The sequence below is a fragment of the Vespa mandarinia genome, unplaced genomic scaffold (assembly GCF_050613455.1).
Source record: "Vespa mandarinia isolate Hongniang unplaced genomic scaffold, ASM5061345v1 scaffold_59, whole genome shotgun sequence".
In the NCBI taxonomy this organism is placed as follows: Eukaryota; Metazoa; Arthropoda; class Insecta; order Hymenoptera; family Vespidae; genus Vespa; species Vespa mandarinia.
In genome coordinates, this window is record NW_028197193.1 from 1 (window position 1) to 21831 (window position 21831).

The 21831-nt window shown below is 37.2% G+C and overlaps 1 protein-coding gene across 1 annotated transcript; it reads right to left on the bottom strand.

The window, feature by feature from the left end:
• Positions 1 to 4: 4 nt before the first annotated feature.
• LOC146872069 (uncharacterized) lies at positions 5 to 21471 on the bottom strand (the record flags this gene model as incomplete). Its single annotated transcript, XM_085664472.1, has 11 exons — positions 21456 to 21471; positions 20213 to 20302; positions 13511 to 13708; positions 12926 to 13038; positions 9573 to 9737; positions 8637 to 8720; positions 2059 to 2249; positions 1858 to 1936; positions 1501 to 1643; positions 601 to 736; positions 5 to 511 (listed from the first exon to the last, which is right to left on the bottom strand). Coding segments are annotated over exons 2-11 (1705 nt in total), but the record flags the coding sequence as incomplete, so codon positions are not given.
• Between the last annotated feature and the right edge of the window lie 360 nt (positions 21472 to 21831).

Sequence of the window (21831 nt, forward strand, 5' to 3'; positions counted from 1 at the left end):
TCGATCGCATTTTTTTCGCCGTTCATCTTTTCGGTGCATTTAACGTCACCGTTACACAATTCTCTAGTAATTCCATCTTCATCATCCAACGTGAATAAAGTTTCAGTAAATTCGCCAGACTTCTCCGTCGAATGAAAATCTTCAATATTCTTAAGAGCAACTTCATTTTCATTCAACGAACTTTCTACCATCTCGGATTCCGATATTTTCGGTGATCGTGGTACGACGTTATTGATCGCTTCTATGAGTTCCTTTTCGATTTCTTCGTCAGATTGCGCCGATGAACATTCTGAAAGATCGGACGTATCCTCGGCATCCTTATCGCCGATCAAGGCTTTAAAATCGGCACTAGAGCTTGGTACGAGCATGGCAACAGGATCCGATTGAATCGGTACTCTTTTCTTTTGAAACAGCCAATTCTCTTCCCAGGATTGAAACGGTGATACGAGATTGACGTGAACCGTCGATACATACTCTTCGTCTTGGCTTTCATCGGAAGATTCCTGAGAGGCTGGAAATTAGTAAAAGAAATTTTTATTCGTGGAAAAAGAATGTGTCAAAGTACCTATTCTTTGTCACGCCCGAATTATATGTACTTACGATCGATTATGTCCATACCAAGCTCCGGAAATGGCACACGACGAACATTTGTGATGCGTAGTCCATTCTTTACACATTCCGGAGGATCTTCGTCGGATGTATAGGTGGTTGTTACCTCCTCTATCCGTTCCTCTATCTGAACACAGAGGAATACGTTCGAAAGAGTTCGTAGAATATTAATGAAGATGCAATAGTTGAAAATGTTTAGTCCGACAAAGTTACAAACGTGTACTCGAGGGGTATGTAAGGGTTGGTAACACATTGATACGAATGATCGATTCATCTCACGTGCCTGTTCGCACGAGCGATTAAACGAGCGCGCATACGAAAGGTGAATGGTGACCTTTGTTGATGGACAAGTTCAAGAATCATATCTCTTAAAAAATTTTCTTTTACTTACCGATTGAAAAATATTCATGAATATCTACTGTTATATTTTACTAATATAAAACCCGATTATTAATATTAAATAAACGTGTCACGTCTGAGGCATTTATTCAAAGGAACTTGCAAGAAAACGTAGTACTAATTAGTATATTAATCAATAATATTTTTCGAGGACATTGCTTAAATCAATAGGCGACATCAGAGGCAAATAATTACCATTTCAATAAACTGCAAATTCTATACCCGTTATTTTATTTGTATGACTGTCTTGGTAAAGAGTGTTGACCAGCTAGTAATCATTGACGTAAGTATATATCTATATATATATATATATATATATATATATAAATACAATATGCGATACGAGAAGAATGACAAATGTTCATTTTACGTAACTAAATCGCTGAATATCCAGACGGATATCTTTTCCACACCTATACAACACCTGTACAGTCACTCATCTCCAAAGACGTTCGATTAATAAACAATTACTAGAGTACTCCGATTACGTACCGTAAGGGATAATGGCTCTTGACGATTTCGCGAGTGCCTCGAACGTGGTCCGCTGCAATCGCTACTACATTCGTCCTGAGATAAAGGCTCCAAACTGCTGCTACCTTCTTCGACGCCTTCGTCGAGACCTAATTCGATTTCGCCTAAAATAATGAATACATCGTTCGTCACTATTTATATATTTTACTTCGATATCCCCGTTAGAATTGAAAATCTAAATTTTTATCTATATAAGAAAATTCGTAAAATCTAATTTACGAGTAATAAATGTAGCCTATCGAAAAGATCTAAGAGAATATTTTCTTTCAGTGAAGATAGTTAAGTATAATCATCGTTTGTCAGTCGCAGGAAACATACTTTCCGCTTTAGCCGAAGGCTTTTCATGCAGGACGTTGCTATTTCCATCCACTTGTTCTCTTTGGAATTTCTCGATGACCTAGAAAGAATTCGTAGATATCATCTCGATTGAATTTAACGTTACATGATGAAAAAAAAAAAAAGAAAAAAAAGAAAAAAGAAAAAAAAACAGAAAAAAAAAAGAAAAAGAAACGCGCTCACTTTATTCAATATCGCAGTGGCGAGAAGATCTTCGTAGCTGTGCTCCGAAATATTACACTCTTCGTTCGTCCTCGGATTATCGACGGATGAGCCAGCGAGACCAGGTAATTTTTTAGCCTCTTCGACGGCCCGTTCGACGAGCTCGCGAAGAGCCGAGTGTGCCATTGTTGGCGAATCCGTCGAAGGTTTGTCTGCAACAACAAAATCAACAAAACGTTTTCTTCTTAATAACGTTCGAATAATATTCTATTCGCGAAGATCGATTATTACTATACGCCTGAATCGGCCCATTCGGGTTTCCTTATGCGATGATTATATGAATACATCGGTGATTATTATTTTCTCGTGAAGATTCTCAGCTGGTTATTCTTCTTTTTTTTTTTTTTTACATCTTTCTCCCCCCGTCTATTTTTCATTTGCAATAGTAATACGGATATATGCAGCAGACGCAAAAAGTCTCTTCGAATTTCAAGATACTGATCACTCGTATATGCGTACGTAATTACGAATATTAAGTGTTATGTCATAATCTACTTGTCTTGGATTCAAGTTTTGAGAAAAAAGAAGAAGAAAAAGGATAAGCCTGACCGTTTGACATTTTTCGTCGAAAGTGTCGGAGCGTACTGCGAAAGTTTCCAAAGAGTTAGAGAGATAAAATAGCAGGATTAGTTGCAGGGAAAAGCGGTACTTCTGAACAGGCACTTTCTTTAAAGCGGCCAAGTCATGCCGATAATGGATCGAATCGAAAAATCTTGTTCTGCGCGTTTAAGTCCAAGCAAGCAAGAGGAATGATTTCACCTCCACAGCGCGGCCTTGTCGACGATTCCTCAGCATCCTTTTCTATACTTTTTCTTCTCTTTCTCTCATATCGAGTTCCCCAGTGAAATTCACGATCGATCGACCTCCTGAACTCTTTCCACGTGAAACCACGAGTAACGATAGACGACGGCCTTTTACAAGGTCGCACGCGAGTATAGGATCAGAATGCGATTAAAGTAGGAGGTATTCTTCTTACGTACGAGTGCTCGCACGAAAGCTTCTTATTGGTGATGATCGTGTTCCAACGAATTATTGAGCGAATAAATGATAATCAAAGAGATTTATAATAACTAGAATATATAGGGAAAATAGAAAACGGTGTCGTAGACGTTCGTTACGGGGACGTTCAATTACCTGACGAATGAACTTTCTAACCCTGATCTCTCGTAAGAAGGTGAAGGTCATCAACAGTTATTTCTCTTTTCTATTACTACTTGAGAGCTATCGTAAATATTATCGTTACTAACGTATGCGAATGATTTAGCTTTAATAAAGCGACTATGCGACTACGAAAAGACGGAATGTCCTTCTTGCATGATTATATTTATGTTTGTATGTTTGGATAGAAGATCCTTCTTCCATCCTTCCTTCGTTTATCCTTCCTTCGAAGCTTTTACTTTCCTCATGAAAGACAATCGTACGTCAGGCATTCTAATTAAACGGTACGTGCTTCCTCGTAATGCATCGTCTACGTCATTGTCTTCGTTGGTTAAAGAAAATGATTGAACGTGAAGGGAACCGATTCGCATAATTCTCTATTTTCTAATATTCTCAAAGATGGTAGAAGGACGATGTGATTCATCGTGATCAATTCAACTTTGCATAGAAATTTCTTTCCTATTATTATCTTGTTCGTTCAATTAATGTTTCTTCGAGTCGATTACTAATGTAACAAAATATAATAATAGACTTTTATTAAAAAGGAAAATTTGAATAAACGTAATATTCCATGATGAAATGTGATATTAAATAAAACCGAGAGGTTCTAATGGCGTCGTTATTTTGATACTTGACGTTTCGGAGAATACCGGGCAAGAAAGATAATTGCATCTTTCTTATGACGAAAATAAATTGAAGAAGCGCGAGATAAAGAAAATGACTAAAACGAACGTAAAACTCGTGCTCTTTTAATTTACTTAAAATGTCGCAGAGCAATGTTATACGAAACGCAAACGAGTGATGTAATGGAATCACAATGATCACTGTGAATTATAATATATGTCTGTATATACGTAACAATCTCAAGAGAAGGATTTCTACATTATATTCAGGTGCTTCATATTCTTTCGTCGATGTTCATTCTACTTTAATTCCAGGAAAATGAGAAATCTTACTTTGAAAGATAATTTAAAGGTGGAACGAGCCTAAACTTGCCGAAACGGGGGAAAATGGGGGGGAGGGGGCAGAGAAACGCATTATTCGATGATTCGTTTGAACTTAAGAGAAGCAGGTTAACGGAAATTACAAACCGTTGTACGAAAGAGGATAATTTTGTTCTTTCTCTCTCTCTCTCTCTCTCTCTCTCTCTCTTTCTCTCTCTCTCTCTTTTTCTCCACCCATCCCGTGTTAACGATTTCACGTGATAAATTAGCCATCGGAATGCGAAAACGTTACTGAACTAGTTTTACCAAGTAAGAGAAAGGGAGATAGGGTCATTCCAAGAGAATGAAACAGGTATCAAAAATAATACATGCATTTCCTTAAAGTCCCTTGTCTTGCCGGTTTACGAGAATAAAAGCGTTAAATGCGAAAGGTGCCATGGCCACCAAAGTTTCTTCGATGATAACGGCATGTATTGAAACGATAGATAAGCTCGAATAATATGGCTGTAGCCAACATTACGAACGTTTTGTTAAGTGCTCGATGTCGATTACGACGAATCGTTCGTCGATAACGATAACGAATCCAGACAAACATATATAGGTAGCGTATCATTTATAATAATATAAAACAACTTGCTATATTTCATTCAAGAGTCATTCAAGGATGCATTTGAAAAATGTTCGATTATCTGCCGATTTATAAATTATAAGCGATAGTGCATGTACTCGATTCTTCAAAAAAAAAAAAAAAATTGATAAAAAAAACGGCGATCACGTGCATTTGCAAATATAATTTATGAGATATAAGAGAAACAAAACAAAAACTGACCTTTAAACTTTAATTGGTTTTGTCCACGTGACGATTAAATAAGTTTTCTTACAAGTAGAAATTATAATATGTCAAGAAATCAAGAATAATGCCTAGAACATGAGAACTAAACGTATGCAACAATTTACATACGTTCGTTTTCAATAAAAATAAGTTGGAATTACGTGCAGAAAATGTTTGCAACATCATTTCCGCTTAATAGAACGATTTATTTATTTACCATTTTTCCTCGTTATCAGGATATAGATGAAGCAAAGGACGATTAGGCCGCCGAAGAGGGTCAACATCTCTCCAATTAGTTCCGACAACATTTGACGTACCTTTCACGTTGCATCGCCGATCGATAAACACAACATTAGAGTTTTTCACTCTCTCATAATTCTCTTTCTTTTTTCCTCAAATTCGTCGTATTTCTCATTCAGCGATCGATCGAGGGAAACATCTTCTATCTAAATGAAATTATTTATCAAAAAAAAAAAAAAAAGAAGACGATCACGAGGAATGAAAAATCATATTTGCACAAAGTCCGTGTTCTTTTTTCGTTTATTTAATCAAAAAAATCATCGCTCGTCAATTTCCTGATAATATTTTGGCGCGAGTTACGCATTATCGTTCTGCGGTTATCAAAGATACGTTCGACGTTGGCCATAAACGAACAATGTCTTAAGTTTTTGCATGCAACCACTTTCAGAGAATATTTCAATCGTATTAGAGAGGAGTTTACTCGGCATTATAACTTTCTCGATTCCCAGGATCGAAATTAATGAAAGGTTTCAACGATAATGTCTTTAAAAAGAGCAACGAGAAACGTTCGTCGTTACCGGTTCGTTCTAACTTTATTACTTTTCCTTTATCGCTACAAATAAGCACGTAACGTATACTAGAAACTTATCGAGTTCTAATATCGAGTTCTATTCGATAAGTTCAAGAAAAAATAATAAAGAACGTAGCAAACAATTTGTCATACGTGTCGATGAAATAACTATAAATAAATCTCTTTGCAATCGTCGAACATAATCGATAACTTTTTCTTAAGGAAAAAGAAAATTATTCCAATAATTACTCCATTAATTACATAGCGTTTCATCGAATCATTGATTATAACGTATGTCGCCCATATATTTATACTCTTTCGATGATTATGCATTTACATTTTCCCGATCTAAATGGCCTTTAAACTTTCATTTAAATAATCGCTCGAACTTTGAGACTTGAAATATTGTTTCCTTCATTTTTTTCACTTTTTTCTTCATTTCGTTGCAAATGACAATGTAGTCGAAATTTTAATTAGTCTTTGATTGATATAGTCGGTTCGCGTGTTTTTATCTAAAAAAAAAGATATTTTTAATGTTTTTCCATTATCTCACTGTTGCGGCCTCGACCTTGATTTGAAAACTTCCCGTACGATCTCGCATTTGAGATAAGATTTCTCTGATGATCCTTGTAAATTCTCGTCGATCATTGGTATGACACACGCATGTCTAATCAGATATAATAACAATAATAATTAAAATTAATGTTCGCCACGATGCCGACGAAGTCGCGATTTCTTTTACATATATAATACAACGTTTATCTCGAGAGAGGACTCTCTCGTAGAAATTCTTTCCAAGAATTTAAACAATCGAGCCAAGTTAAATATTTTCTCAGCGATGCTCAAACGAATACTTTCGTTTCCTCTTTAAATGGCAAAAGAAAAGGAACTTCTTAATGCTTTGACTCCTATTCCTTATTTGATAGCCTAAAGTAAGAAGTACGAAGATAGAAATCTAACGATTGCATTTAAATATCGCGTATACAAGTAAGTAATATAGGAATCGAATCTTTTTCAAAAAACAAACGTCTCAACGTTTTCTTACGATCGCCGAGAAATATGAGAGAGCGCAAGGATCAAGGTAAAATCTTTTTTTGCCTTATAACACGATTGACTTTTGCAAATCACACAAGTTTCACCTTTGAATTAGATTTAGGTCGTACGTTCGAAGAAAATTCGAACAGGAAAATCTCGTTGCTTTTTGAAGGGTGAAGAAAGGAAAGGAAAAAGAGAAAAAAGAAAAAAAAAAGAAGAAGAAGAAACGTTCTAGAAGTAGAAGCGATAAAAATTAAACGACGAGAGATTAGGAGTCGTAAAATGAACGACACTCACGACACGAACATAATCGCGCGCTCGAGAGCAACTGAGAACTCGGGAGAGAGCGAGACTTTGGCAAAGCAGCGACGTGATATGCGAGCGACGTATACCCCACATGCGACGCCTTCTTCCGTACGGCTTCCTTTTACATTTTAGTGGGGGAGAATAGAGTTTTCTAAATTCGCGCCTAACTTTATATTCACCTGTATGCGTAGTATATACGCATACATTGTATATATCTTTCGCTCTCGCTCCTTTTCGACAAAAAAATCTTTAATGAAGACATGACGGCACACGATTGACGTCACATATTCTCATATAAATGTATGGCCTTTCTAATCTGCAGACATTATTTCTTCCAAATGAACTTAATATTTATATATGTAAACTCTAGAGAAATAATCTTGCGATTATCGTTATGAGCTATTACACGGCGAAAGAAAAATGACGTTTCAATGTATACTTAACTATCGTATGTACATAAATATGTTCCCCCTCTCTTTCTCTCTCTCTCTCTCTCTCTCTCTCTCTCTCTCTTTCTCTCTCTTGGAATGTTTCTACTAATAAAATACCTCGAACATGGTCTCGATCTTCCGATAAGAAGCTATCGCATCTTACGTATATAGTAAGCATAGGATTACCTCGAGTAAAGAAAACAATATAACATTTGTACGGACTCGTTACAAAGCGCACGGCGATTAGAAGGTTCGTTCGTATTTCGCGCGAAAAAAAAATGTACCAACAATTCAAGTTTTGTTATATCAAATACATAATCGCATCGATCGATTGCCTTGAGAAAAAAAAAGAGCTGTTACAGTTAGATAATAGGATGCAAAAGGGTATGTAAGAAGCCACACTAAGCATTAACGAAGAGAAAAACGAAATTACGATAAATTCGTACTATATATCGACCTTCTTATCCAGTGCATATATCAATCATTTGCTTCTATCGGATCAGACTCATATCGATTTATAAAATACATACATTCTCGTAGATTTATGAGAAACGGAAATTCTCTGCCTGCGAGATTTGTAAATCTCTTTATTTCTTCCTACGTTATTACAAATTTATTTTTGAAACAAAATAAAAATGAAATTCTATCCTTTGGATTTATGTTATTTCTAAAAGAAATAAAATAAGACGATATCTCGCTAACAGGAATTACAATCTCTCTCTCTCTCTCTCTCTCTCTCTCTCTATGCCACTTATGTAATTTCGTGCGTATATAGTTATGTACATATGTACTTCTAAGATACTAGGACGTTGGAATATAATTGAATTGAAGCTCATGTCAGTTAATAGGACAAAGGTGTTGGCCATTGCAATCGATTTTTTTTTTTTTTCTTTTCGCGTCCGATATCGACATTGATTATTTCAAGCGAATTATATCAAATTCTAAATTATCCGATTAGGATCAGACGATAAATGAAATAAGACAGAAAGTTCGATGATTCAAGCGTCGGGTTAAGTACTTACTCGCTATACTGAGATGTACGGAGACCGCCAAACGAGCCAGAGCATCGGCCAATTGCACGCTGTACGTTGCCAAAAGCCTGTCATCTGTTAATATGCGTTAGCGATGCCGTTAATATTAACGTTAGAAAATGATGATCGTTAGAATTATTAACATGTTAAATTAAATGGGAATATAGCAGGTAAATTTGTATGAGAGAAAACGATATCTCTCGCTCTTGTAAATTATATTATTACTTTAAATAGATTTCAGGCCACTTCCTTAATCGCTATCGTCACACGATTATAATTTATGCGCCACTTCGTCGTAATTACTGTTTCGGACAACCTGTTCGAACGAGACTAATATCTTTGCGAATACAATACCCTCTGGCGGTAAAATCGATCTATCGTATCTTAATAAAAAATCAATTGGCTAATTAATCGTATTAATTTCATTTTCACTTTTGTTTTCATAGAAATATAGTCGACTGTACAAAAGTTCTATGAAAATGCGATTATTTTTATATGCGTTACTGCTTATTGAAATAATAAAAAATTGATGTAAAAATATCGGATGATAGCAAAATGGTCTTTTATGGAAAAAAAAAAGGAAAAAAAAAAGAAAAAAAAGAGAAAAAAGAAAGACCGTTGAATAATAAAAATGACATGAGTGATTAACGATCGTACATGTTTTTTAAGATTATAAAAACGATCCGCTGAGATAGGTAATAGTTTCTCGTTCTTATATTCAACCAATCGCGATCAATCAAATTTTGATCTTTGAGCTTTGATTGGAAAGGTAAAAAAGTAGGAACGTCGTACATATTTCTAGATTGAAATTTTGCTTATAGATGGCAGCACGAACCAGTAATCAAGCTCGCTTAGTATCCATTTATAAAGTTACAAAATATAAATAATTTACAAGTATGAGAAGCAAAAAAAATCTTTGGTACTTACATTCCGGATGATCGTAGAGACGATCGATAGACGCGTCGTCCACGTTACCAATCAGATCTTCGATTATTTTTTCGATAAAGACTCTAACGGTTTCCATCGTGTTCGAGTCTTCTTGACCACCCGCGGCCAGGTCCAAACTCGAACCAGTAGCTGCATTTTCCAATCCTGTAGATAATAATTATCACTCGCGTGTAAACGTCGTTTTAAAATTATATTACAAAAATCTTAATAGACTTAGATCTTTGGAAAATCATACAAATGCGCTTGTGGTACGCACAACTTTGTGCCTTGGTAGATATAAAGAAACGTAGTAATTTTGGAAGTTTTCGGGGTCTTTTTATTTTTTTTTTTGTGGGTTTCCTTCAGTATAACACGTTAAAAAATATATTATCGTTCGATAATAAGACTTAATCGTAATTCAATTTCGAGGTTAGTAGTCGAATTTCGATGGGCGATCCGTTCTCGATTTAAAGATATGACGAGAATAATGGACCGGTACGTCGTAGAACGACAATAATATTACGAGCTAAGTGTGTAAAGAATCATCTGGTGTTACAGCTTTCTAAACGAAAGTATCGATAAGCATTAAAGATTAACCGCACAATTCTTTTTCCGACGCTTTTGCGACCGCAAAACTGTTAGCAAACACCACCGCGAGGCCAGCGTACGTTTCTGTTATCGCCCTGTCTAGAAAATCAACATGCGGGAGAGTTGTTTATTGCGCTTTACGTTCGATTAATTCTTTTTATATGACGAATAAAATAATGAAATTGTCGATTGTACTAACTTAAAGTGAAGGTATTTCGCCGTCGAATGTTTGTCCTTTTTCGCGGTAACGTACGCATTTTCGTATCTTTTCGTCGTTTCATACAAATTCACTATCCTCAATAGCTCATTTTTCCGGCATTTTAGCGCGCGCATTTCAATTCGTCTTCTTGTCTAACCAGCACGTTAACGTATTCTTTGACTTGTCCATTCTTCTTTTAACTTCACACACACACACACACACACACACACACACGCGCACGCACTTTCATGTAATTCCTCACTTTCCCCTCACGAAATCATCTTTAATTCGTCCATACATTTATTCATCCGTATATTTATTCACTAATAACGTTCTCTCGTCTGCCGAATTCTTCGTCGTCGCACTCATTTTCGAGTCTCTCCGTAGGTTACTCCTCGCGCACGCCGCAAACCGACGTCTATGATTAACTCGTACGATCGAATGATTTACATCTAGCGAGAGCAGATTTTCCGGTTGGCCGATAATTGCTTGAAACAGTTTCGTGATTTATGATCGTTGCTTCCTCTTGTGCTATGTTATTAAAACGATTTATTATATCTAATTCCTTTGTAAATCCATCATGGCTAAATCGTAATTTAGAGGTGAAAAATGTCGAAATAATGCGAAATAAATTCTTTCTTTTTTTTTTAATTTTCTTTCCATCGTACCCGTAATACGTATTTTTTAATCTATTCGCATGCTTCTTTTTCTCCGGAACTCGAAAAGAGGATCGTGGAGGACGATGAGAAGGAAGGGAGATGGAGAAAGGATGGTTTTATCTGCAAGTACGCGAATAACGGAGGAACGAATCACTCGGAGAAAGGTCGCGAGAAGAGAGAAGGAAACGCGCGACGTTGCCTCCAAGAGTACTGGAGCAGAACTGAGGTTCACCACCTTGTACCAGAGAGGACAACGGGAGGAAGAGGAACGTGCCTTTCTGTGTACTAGCGGAGAAGCGCTTAGTGTACGTACGTATATCGAGTGGGTATACTTGTGTGTTTATCCTTATGTCTTTTCAATGCGTTACGTGTCTCTCTCTCTCTCTCTCTCTCTCTCTCTCTCTCTCTCTCTCTCTCTCTCTCTCTCTCTCTCTCTCTGTCTCCGTGTCTCTCCCCCCCTACTCTCTTTCTCCGCATACGCGCGTTCCGCTCATGGAATTCAAAACAAACGACACTCTTTTTCGACCTTATCGTAACCTCTTTATACGCGATCATACATCGCGAGTACTATTTCTAAGAAAAATCAAATCAAAACAAGAGGTTGCGTCTCTTACTATTAAGAAAAGGATCCTTCGTTTTGTTTTCTTCTACATAGAAATGATTCTTCCTGGGAGAAGCACGACGAAAGAGATATTCCTCTTTTGGTACGGCAATGGAAGAGGAATCGAGTAGACTCGATGAAGATTATGCGACCCGACCATATTTGCTCGAGGTAAGTTAATCGGTTGGGATAGGCAATGTTTGAAAATTGGGAATCCTGAGAGATCGATGGAGTCGCCAATTTGGATCGCCAAAGAAATCCACGTTTGTTCGATCTTTTTTTTTCTTTTTTTTTTTCTTTTTAATCGCTTTAAAATTCTACGATGATAATCGTCGACCGCGTTACTTTTGAGAGAAAGGATGCCATCGTTCTTTGGGTCACATAGCCGCAAACGATCTCTCATCCTGGTCGTCTTTATTTTCGTCCTTCTCTTTTCTCTCATCTACTTACTTCGTCTTTTCGACGATTTAAAGAAAAACTTCAAAGAATCCTTGTATCTTGCGAACGTATCTATGAGTCTCGGCTTGTTCCTGATCAAACATTTTGATACGATTCAACGGTCTAAGATCGCGTTCGGAGTGCATCGAAACAATGAGCATTGCCGAGAATTTACCGTGAGATATTTTTTGACCTATCTTATCTTCATTGTTTCTCTTCCGTTACATGATTTTTTTTTTTTTATGTTCGAACAAGGACTGGAACACGTAAGAATGACGAGTTTGCTCTCTTACCAAACTTCTCTCATCGATAACTGGAATAATTATTTTTCTTTTCGTCTTTTCTATCTTGTCATTTGTTCGATTGGACCTTTCGAACGGTCGTAAGCGAAAGCGTTTCGTTTGCAAAATTCCTCGCCTTTGCGATGCTCCCAATGCCTATAATTCGATCCAATTAATGAACTTTTCTTATGCACGGTTGAAAGAATCGTTGACCGCTCGATCGAAAGTGGAAAAACGATTGACCGATAAAATGCGTTCGTTCGCTCGGCGATGGACGTATCGCGCATGGACAAAACATTTCACGCTTATTTACACGTAGTCTTCCTTTAAGAGGAAGAGCCATTTTACTTTTTTTCCACGATACACTTAAGAATTCTCGCTGCGCGAACACTTATTCTAAACTAAATTATTTATAAGAAGATACTAGACGCACGTTTAATGCCTCTCAAATGGTCGATCCCTCTCTCTCTCTCTCTCTCTCTCTCTCTCTCTCTCTCTCTCTCTCTCTCTCTCTCTCACTTTATCTCGTATCATGCAATGCGCTATGCATTTTTCCAAAACAATAAAAATAATGAAAGAGGACGAACCTGCGTTGAGATAGACTCGAGATTTAGCCGTATCGAAGTAACGATGTAATTCCTCCTCTTTGAACGTGCCGCCAAAAGTTTCGAACCACTTCTCCTTTTTTCTCGCCCACGACCTGAAAAATCATTGAGAAAGATCACATATATTCCTTGTCGTTTCTACGTATAGATCTTTCGTTGGATAAGAGAAGAAGATTTGCAAAAGAAATTATCTCGTTAACGAGAAGATCTTCACGAACGATTCTTCTCTTTACACACAAGATGGCCCTCTCTCTTCCTCCTCCGCCCTACCCCTTCCCACCCACCCATCCGTTCTTCCCCGCTGCGAAAGGAACGAATTCTCGCGGCTGAAAGGATCTAATTGGCTACTGTCTCTCGTCCTTATCTTGGGATTAATTCTCGCTTGGCCAATACCACGTCGTTTATACCAATCTCCAAAGAATCGTATTGTTCGTCAAGTCCGCCGCGTTCTCGAATAATTTCCATGGTGAATCGCGAAAGATGTATTCACGTGGATCCGTTCGTAAAAAGAGACGATTCGTATTTGTAAGATATTCCATGACATTTTTAAGAATATCAAGTAGGAACCTTTGCTGTTGGCAGAAGAGACAATGCCAGGCGTTGTCTTCGCAATCCCAACGAGAACAAACTTTTCTGCAGGATCTGACGCCGCAATCGTTGCAACTTATACCGCGTCCGATCAAGAAAGGCTTCAGGCAGCAAGCGCACCGCCCATCGTCCGTAACTACGATCTCTTTCGTTTTTCTTCGTGAGTCTGCTTCTTTCCTGAAAGCATTGATCATCGGTCAATAATAAATTCGAAACTTACTTTCTCGAGTAATGAGAACGAGGAGGAGGTTGCGAGGACGGGTAATAGGTTTAAATTTTCAAACAAACTTCCTTTTTATTTTTCTCTCTTATTTCTTTTCTTTTCTTTTATTTACTTTCCTCTTTCTTTCTTTTTTTTTTTTTTTTTTTTATTTTAATTTACAGACCATAGTCGGAGATCAACATATCAAAGTTCCCAGCTCGATTTAGATCGCATTGTTTCTTCGAGTGCAATGCTTACTCGAACGACTAGTTACCGTCGACCTCGTAAACTTGCCTACCTACTTGGGAAACGAACGGAAAAGCATAGTTATTGACCTTTCGAATAAATGATGCAGCCCACATAATACGCTTACGATCAACAACGGTCACGTAACTTCTAGTGTGCGTGGCATCGAAACGAGAATTTACGCAAGTATCGCGAGTAAGGACCCATCTGTTTTATTCCCATTTCTTGTACGCTTTCCGTTCGTATATTTGATACGTACCTGTCGTACGCTAATTGATTCATTCAACTTTTGCAGGTGAGAGAAACATCTTTCTCGTCTTTGAAAAAGATGGCAATTCATGAAAAACGGTATTGTATGCTAATCTAAGAGGGGAACGTCGAACGGTATCGTGTATTAATCTAAGAGAAAAATATATATTATATTTAATTTACTTATATATTGTATAACAATTTATTAATATTATATTCGTCGATTGATATCTAATACAGTATAAAAAAATTTTAGGACGAATCAAGAACTTTAATTATAAATGCATTATAAAGAAAATTATTATTAGGAATGAAAGATATCTCTAAGATATCTAAGAAGGAATAGATAGTTTCATCTTTTCGAATTACAAATCGCGCGTTAATGGAATGATAAAGATGCATCTCAAGTTATTATTACGTGATCAAAAGTGTCGACTTTACGATATAATGTTTTTGCATAGATAGCGTCGTATCGATGATATCGCTATCTTCGAAATTTTACAAAGTTAACTCGGTAGCTTCGGTATCGTTTTAATCAGATCCGTCGTCGAATCCCTTCGTTTTTCCACGAAGAACGAAGATACACATGAAAAAGTCAGAAGGGTAAGAGTCGATGAACTATACGAAGTAAAAAAAAAATGTTCACTCATCGCGATCGAAAAACGTAGCTGCTGCCCTGAGCCCGGAATGACTGTCCTCGTCCCTTTCCATGTCGGATGTAACAACCTTCACCACGACGACTTCGATGGTGATCAAAAGAAAGAGAACCATAAACGTGGCCATATTGTATTTCTCTTGACTCGGAATGGACTTATCACCTTCGAGCAAGAGTGTCGATATTATAATAGAGATGCAAGCCAACATAATTGTTTAATTTTAATTTCTTTCCTTCTCTCAAGATTCTTTTATCCTTACGTTATCCTTACGTATCGTCCTGACAATGAATATAATTATAAATTTTTTCTAATGGTTACGTCTTGCGTTCGATCGTTCGTCCTTGGTCAATTCAAGTCAGAAGTACTCGCATCGGACAGGAAGTTGTATAAGTCTTCGGGCACGTGGAACGAGTTTTCTTTTTTCCATTAGGATCTTGAAAAAAGTATCGATACTCCTCTTGGAGAAACTTTTTATCGATAAAAAAATTTCAATTTGTTGGAGACCGCGAGTTACGTAGGCGATCGCTTACGCAAACACGCCGTATATGTCCGTTAGAGAAATATCGTTCCAATCGCACAACTTCCATCGAATATTATGCACCAGTATCATTTTTTTCTCTTCGCTTGGCCGTTTCTATACTACCGATCGTACAAACGTAATCAAATTTCTACTTCTATGTTCACTTGAAAATTCATAGGTATTATCGTTCGTTGTAGTAGCCACGTAAGGAGTTGAAGTGTCGTCGTTTAATATAGAAACGTTTTTTTTCCCCCACTCCTTAATGGTCCTTTCACTTTTTGGCGCAATGATTTCTTTTTCGCTACGGATGATCGAACGCGACTCCTCCTCTAACGAGAAATCCTTCTTTGGATCGAAGAAAAGATAAGATTCTCGTAATTTTCGTAACTTTCATTCGTCGATTTTCAAACACGTTGATGCCTCGTGGAAATTTTACTGTATGGTACTTACTGTACTTACAAACCGACCACCGTAATGGAATAGTATGGGTATATTAACGAACGATAACCAGCTAAGAAACTTTCGCTCGAGAAACTTCAAGCAAAAGTTTCGTTCGAGTTAAATGTTATTTCTAATCTTCCACTCTGAGTCCAAAGGAATTCCTTCATTCTCTTCTGTCTCCTTTCTTCTTTTTTCTCGTGAGATTTTAACACTCGCGAAATTTTAACTGGAAAGTGAACTTGGTATTTCTTTCGTATCCTCTTGTTCGTATCCCTCGAGTTCACGATTACATTGAAATAAAAAGCGAAGATCGTTGCGATGATCTTATCGCAAACAACGATGATAACTACTCGTCGGAGCCATCGAGAGGTTTACGATCGTTCACGCTTGGAAAACGGGAAATGGAGTAATAATAATATCGGTTTCCCGTTTTTCTCTCCTTAAAATATGACGATGTCTCGGATATGATCGCGTACATCCTTGGCCGTTCGACTCGGATCGACGATCGACGCGAATATCCGTCCTTTGTGGCGAAGCGTCGGTTTGAAAGTGACAGTGCCTTTTGCTCGGGGAAACTCGTAGTGATCTGTTCGGCGGTTCGCCTATGCACGTAATTCTTTCGACGGTAGGAGCTCATTCGTGCAACTCGATACACTACTGATCGTCGACATAATACTACACGTTTAAGAATTTTTGCGAACGATTAATGTTAACTTTCACTGGATTTCGGTCGAACCAATCGTCTTAGCCGATTGTCTTCGAATATACCGATACGAAAATACTTGGGCATATTCTTTATTTACTTTCATCTTCTTTCTTCGCTTCTTTTTTTTTTTTATGCGGTTACAACACACCGCAACATTACGTAAGAGCAGTTTTACTATGTGAATTATAATTTGTTGTTGACGTAACAATCGAAATCATAACATCTTCCTTTCGAAGGAAATCCATATTTACTTCCTTAAACGAATTCAAGATCTCATTCGTTCGTGCGAAAGTATGATTTATTTTTTAATTTAAATACAAATCCTAAATTCCAAAATAAACATATTGAGAATAAGAACAACAACGCAACACGTTATATCATAGCTTATAACTTTCCAATTACGTAAGAATATTTCCCCTGCAGGTTTTTTTTAATTTCGATCATGTAATGATTTTGCAATAAAATTAGATATATTCAAGGCCTCGTTATAACGATTTCCGAAAAATATTATAAAGTTATCGACGAAGAATCGAGGGAGAAATTGAGAGAGAGAGAGAGAGAGAGAGAGAGAGAGAGAGAGAGAGAGAAAATTATACGAATTATGCGAATAAACATGGAAGTCTTACCGTTTGTCTTGCTTTTTTCTGCATAGAATGGTACGTAAGAGAAAAATTTTGATCAAACGCCTTGTCTCTCCTGGTCTCATGAAGAATCTCCTATCAGAATTTTTCTACGTATTCTCATTCAATGACAAACGATAGAGAAAATGAAATAAGAAGAAACGTATCGATCTACTCTGGACGTATCTCAAGGAGTTCTTATCGATGTGACGATCATTTTCACCACGGAAACGGTCCGGTTGCGAAATTGTAAAGAAAGAATAAAAGCTTCTGACTGAACGTGGACGATTCGATATAGATTTTTTATTTGAAATATATATATATATATATATATATATATATATATATATACAGGAATGAAGAGAAGAGTACAAGTCTCACGGCACGTTGCACGAACTATGAAATGCGGTGGTTGACTGACTACTCGTCAGGACAAACTAACATTTCAACAATGAAAGAGCCGTTCAGCCGTTGTGTTCGAATCCCCGTTCGGTTCCTCCTCGTTTCCGGTCTCCCTACACGGTGGGTCAGCGACGCCATTGTTTAATATGGTCTGATATACCGTCCATTGTGTAACGATGTTATACCATTAACGACTTTGGTGTCTCTATGGCTCGACCCACCTTGCGCATCCTAATGTCTTTCCCCTTCACCTACCCACGTCCGAATATCTCTTTCCTCTACTGTCTTTCGCTCTCTTATCAAAGTTATTGAACCGTCGGTCGACGCACGCATGACTAACGCTCGACGCGTTTCCTGCCGTGGAAGAGCGAGCAATTTTGTTTTTCGTTCGTCTAAAGGTACCTACGAGCCTTACGGAAAATATAATGAAAAATTATTGCTCTATCCTATCGATAGGATAACAGTCGTATACTACAGTTCATGCAAATTATCAGGAACATCGCACGCTCACATATGCGTAGTTACCACGCTTGTAGACACGCAGAGTCGCGCGAATGACACGCATGAATAGCCAAAGAACCGTAAGGCCGTGCGATCGAGAGAGAGAGAGAGAGAAAGAGAAAGAGAGAGATAGAAGGAGAGAAAAAAAAGGAAGAAAATAGGAATTATTTACGTACGTACCGTTTCCGCGTTCTTTCCTCTCTTCCTCGCTCGATTATTATCACTCTGTAACCCAGTTTGCGTTACTTCGTTACTAACGCTCTATCAGAGTATAATAACGCCGTTAACAAAACTAAAATTAATCCAAGAAAATTGTCGATTATCTTTCGACATTTTTCTTCGTTTGCAAAAACTTTTCGTTGAAAAGAACATTTAAGTCGTTCGAAAAGCAAGAAAAGATATAGCGGAAAGCAATGAAGAAGCGGAAAAATATCAAAAGATAAGAATATTTTAATCGATTTTCTTGTCACGTTCATTTAAACGGAAAACTTCTATAAGAACAAGAAAGCAAGAAAAACTTAATTTTCCTAACGCTATGATTATGTACGCTACGATATTAAGACTCTAACCTTTTATACTATCTAATAATTGTACCGAAGACCTTGGTCGATGATTTTCACGTGTAACACACAAACGAGCCTCTTCCTATTATGATTAAGTCAAGACTTCAGTCGTAATACGCGTTTACTGGCGTAATGTTGTTTTGAAAACGAAAAACGACGTTCATCCGGCTCGAAATTTTTCCTCGAAGACGTGACAACGATAAAGAAAAAAACATTTTGCAAATAGTAAAAATAAGTTTTTATAATCGAGATAAGAGAATAGATCGAAATACCTTGTTAACGTTTCGATCCGTGACGCAAAAGCGATAACGTAAAACGGATCGATTTTTGTATCGTAATCTTCGACTAATCGGCTAGCTGCGATAATCAACGATGGAGTTGGAAACAAAGAGAAAAGAGGTGAGATATTTTTAAATGAACTAAGGAGAAATTCATGTGAAATAATTTATGTTGAATAATTGTGATCAAAAGTGAATGTTGTTAAAAAAATAAGAAGTCGTAGCAGAGGAAAGGAAAACGAAGGGCACACGCCCTTGGTGCTCGAGTGAAACATTTTTTAGGTCGATATTTGCTTTTATTTCCGTCGTGCTCGGACCACGGAGGAAATCGGCGAAATGTAATTTACTCTGGCGCACGAGAAAGAGAAGAGAGAGAGAGAGAGAGAGAGAGAGAGAGAGAGAGAATGTGGATCGACACTTGCCGGACTGGTCAGAACGGGAGAGAGTAAATAAAAACAAGTCCTGCATACCAAAGTTGCGTTCTATATGTAGGTGTACGTACGTATACGTATACATATACGTAGATACATATTATATACAGACAGATCCAGGCCTGGCTCGCGGGTCATAACGGCCAAAGATTCTTCTCGCGGGGCCTTTGCCCGGACTACTTTGACCGTGGACTCGTAATGACGTGTAAAATCTCTTCCACGGCATTTTGAACGATGTCGAAACGACATATTTGCTAAAATTATACAGATAGAAACGATTAGATCCCTATTGCGCCTAGAAAATCTTATCGTATTTCTACGATGTAATACTTACCACGACGGTAACCTTGAGTCATCTTCTTTGCGATTGCCTTAGATAATTTCACCTTCTTCGAGCGATTCCGATCGAACGTTTTCACGTACGAAAGAAATCGAAATCGTACATTGAAATGATGTTGAGTGGCATTCTCGAGGATTAAATTTAATCGTGAATATGAAATTGGAGTTTTATTACATTCGAAAATGTTATTTACCATTGACGTCTATCGCCGCATTATCTTATATATTACTCGTGGCTAATAATTTTTTCAAATTAGCCGAATAAAACTGATCTATCTTGAATAGTGGAAAGTCTCTCGATACGTTCGCGGAAAAACACATGGTATCGATAGAAATTGGCTTTAAACGGGGTCACGATCGACGTGCCTCAAATAATCGACCTACTTTGGTCACGCTACATGCCTGTCTCATTAACATTGCATATTGTATAATATATTTTGTCGAACAAGATGACTCTATGTATCGTCAATTTCTAATTCGGTCCGTAACTCAAACTATAAGAAAATAAAATGTTTTTCTTTACTCACCCTTTCCGTAAGGTACTGAAGAGGATAAAGCAAAGCCCAGAAGCCACTCCGGCTGCGATTAAGCTCAGGCTCGGTGACACGATCATCATGCTCGTAATATAATTGTAAATATAATTATACGCGTTGTTTGATTGGCGTAATTGAATTTAATGGACGCTTGAGGCTCGGCGAGCCTATGAAGCAAGATATTATACCCGCATTTATTGATCCTTACTTCTCTCGCGAATCATTTAAATTCATCGAAAAATAAAAACATTTATATCTCTGATCTATCGCAACAAATGATCTTTCAAACTAGTAGGAGAATATCAAGTGCTGTATGTGTGCTACACGGTAACGCGTATCTTTACGGACTGTCGGTTCTTCGCTTTTTCTCGATCAGATAGAGAGCGAGAAAGAGCGAGAACGAGAGAAAGAGAGAGAGAGAGAGAGAGAGAGATGCTCACGATTCATTCGAGTTATCTGATGTAAACGATAATATCGATGAACCGATAGATCTGTCGTTCAAAGTCAAAATTCGCAAACGTCTAGAAGACTCTCGCGCATTCTCTTTTCATTATTTATAATTTATACTCGAACGTTTCTAACCTACATTCTCAACGAAATCGGTTCCTTTTAATTCAAACGACTTTCGTATTCTCCAACAAATCGTTTTCCAATAAAACGATAGAAAAACAAGCGACTATTCAACTAGAAGCTAATAAATATCGTTTATTTTTCATTCTTCCTTTCGAAAGTATCACATCTGGTAGAAGATAACAAGTACACGGTAGAAAGTACCGTAAACTGTTATCTTTATATTGCTCCACTTTTGGATAAAAAGCTTCACAACCATTCGATTGATTTCACTAAAGTTTAAATTACGCGCCGCGACCTTCTCCTTCTTGTACGTTGCACGGTTATTATCACGTTCTAAACGTTCTAAATGATTTAGTTTTTTATTTCCTCCGTGTCTTACGTCATAAAACGTTTCATCTTTTTACCTTGACCATTCAATATAAAATATCTCAATCTTTTACAATCTTTTACTTTTTAATTGAGCCAAAATTAAACCGTTTGAAAATCAAGGTCCGTTTATGAATACAAAATTCAATTGCCTTCCGATCATGGTCCAAAGCTCATTTTCTTTTCTTTTCAGAATTCATGATCATAGATCTTTTTTCTGGTCGGTCGTAAGAAGAAAAAGAAAATTTTATATAGAAATCTCACTTCGGTAGATCGCAAATCGATTTGAAATGAATACCTCACTTTGACGGACTTTTCTTTAAGTATATGATGATTTTCTTATACGCGTATGCGACGTATCGAGCATTAAAACGCTCGTGATGCGTACGGAACGCTCGATAAGATTCGACTGGAGAGAAGCTGAAGAGTTGTTCTCTCGTGCGACGATGTATATAAAACCTCTCAATTTTGTCTCGATATACATATAACATATATATATATATATATATGTACGTGGATTTTACATGCACCCTGCATCGTGGCTATAAACGCATATCATTGCGTACGCTTAAATTTTCTAAGTTAATTCTATTCAAGAAAAAAAAACGTATGTCATCTCTTAAAAGGATAAATTACTTATTGCATGAACATTAACAATTGCGCGTTAACAATAC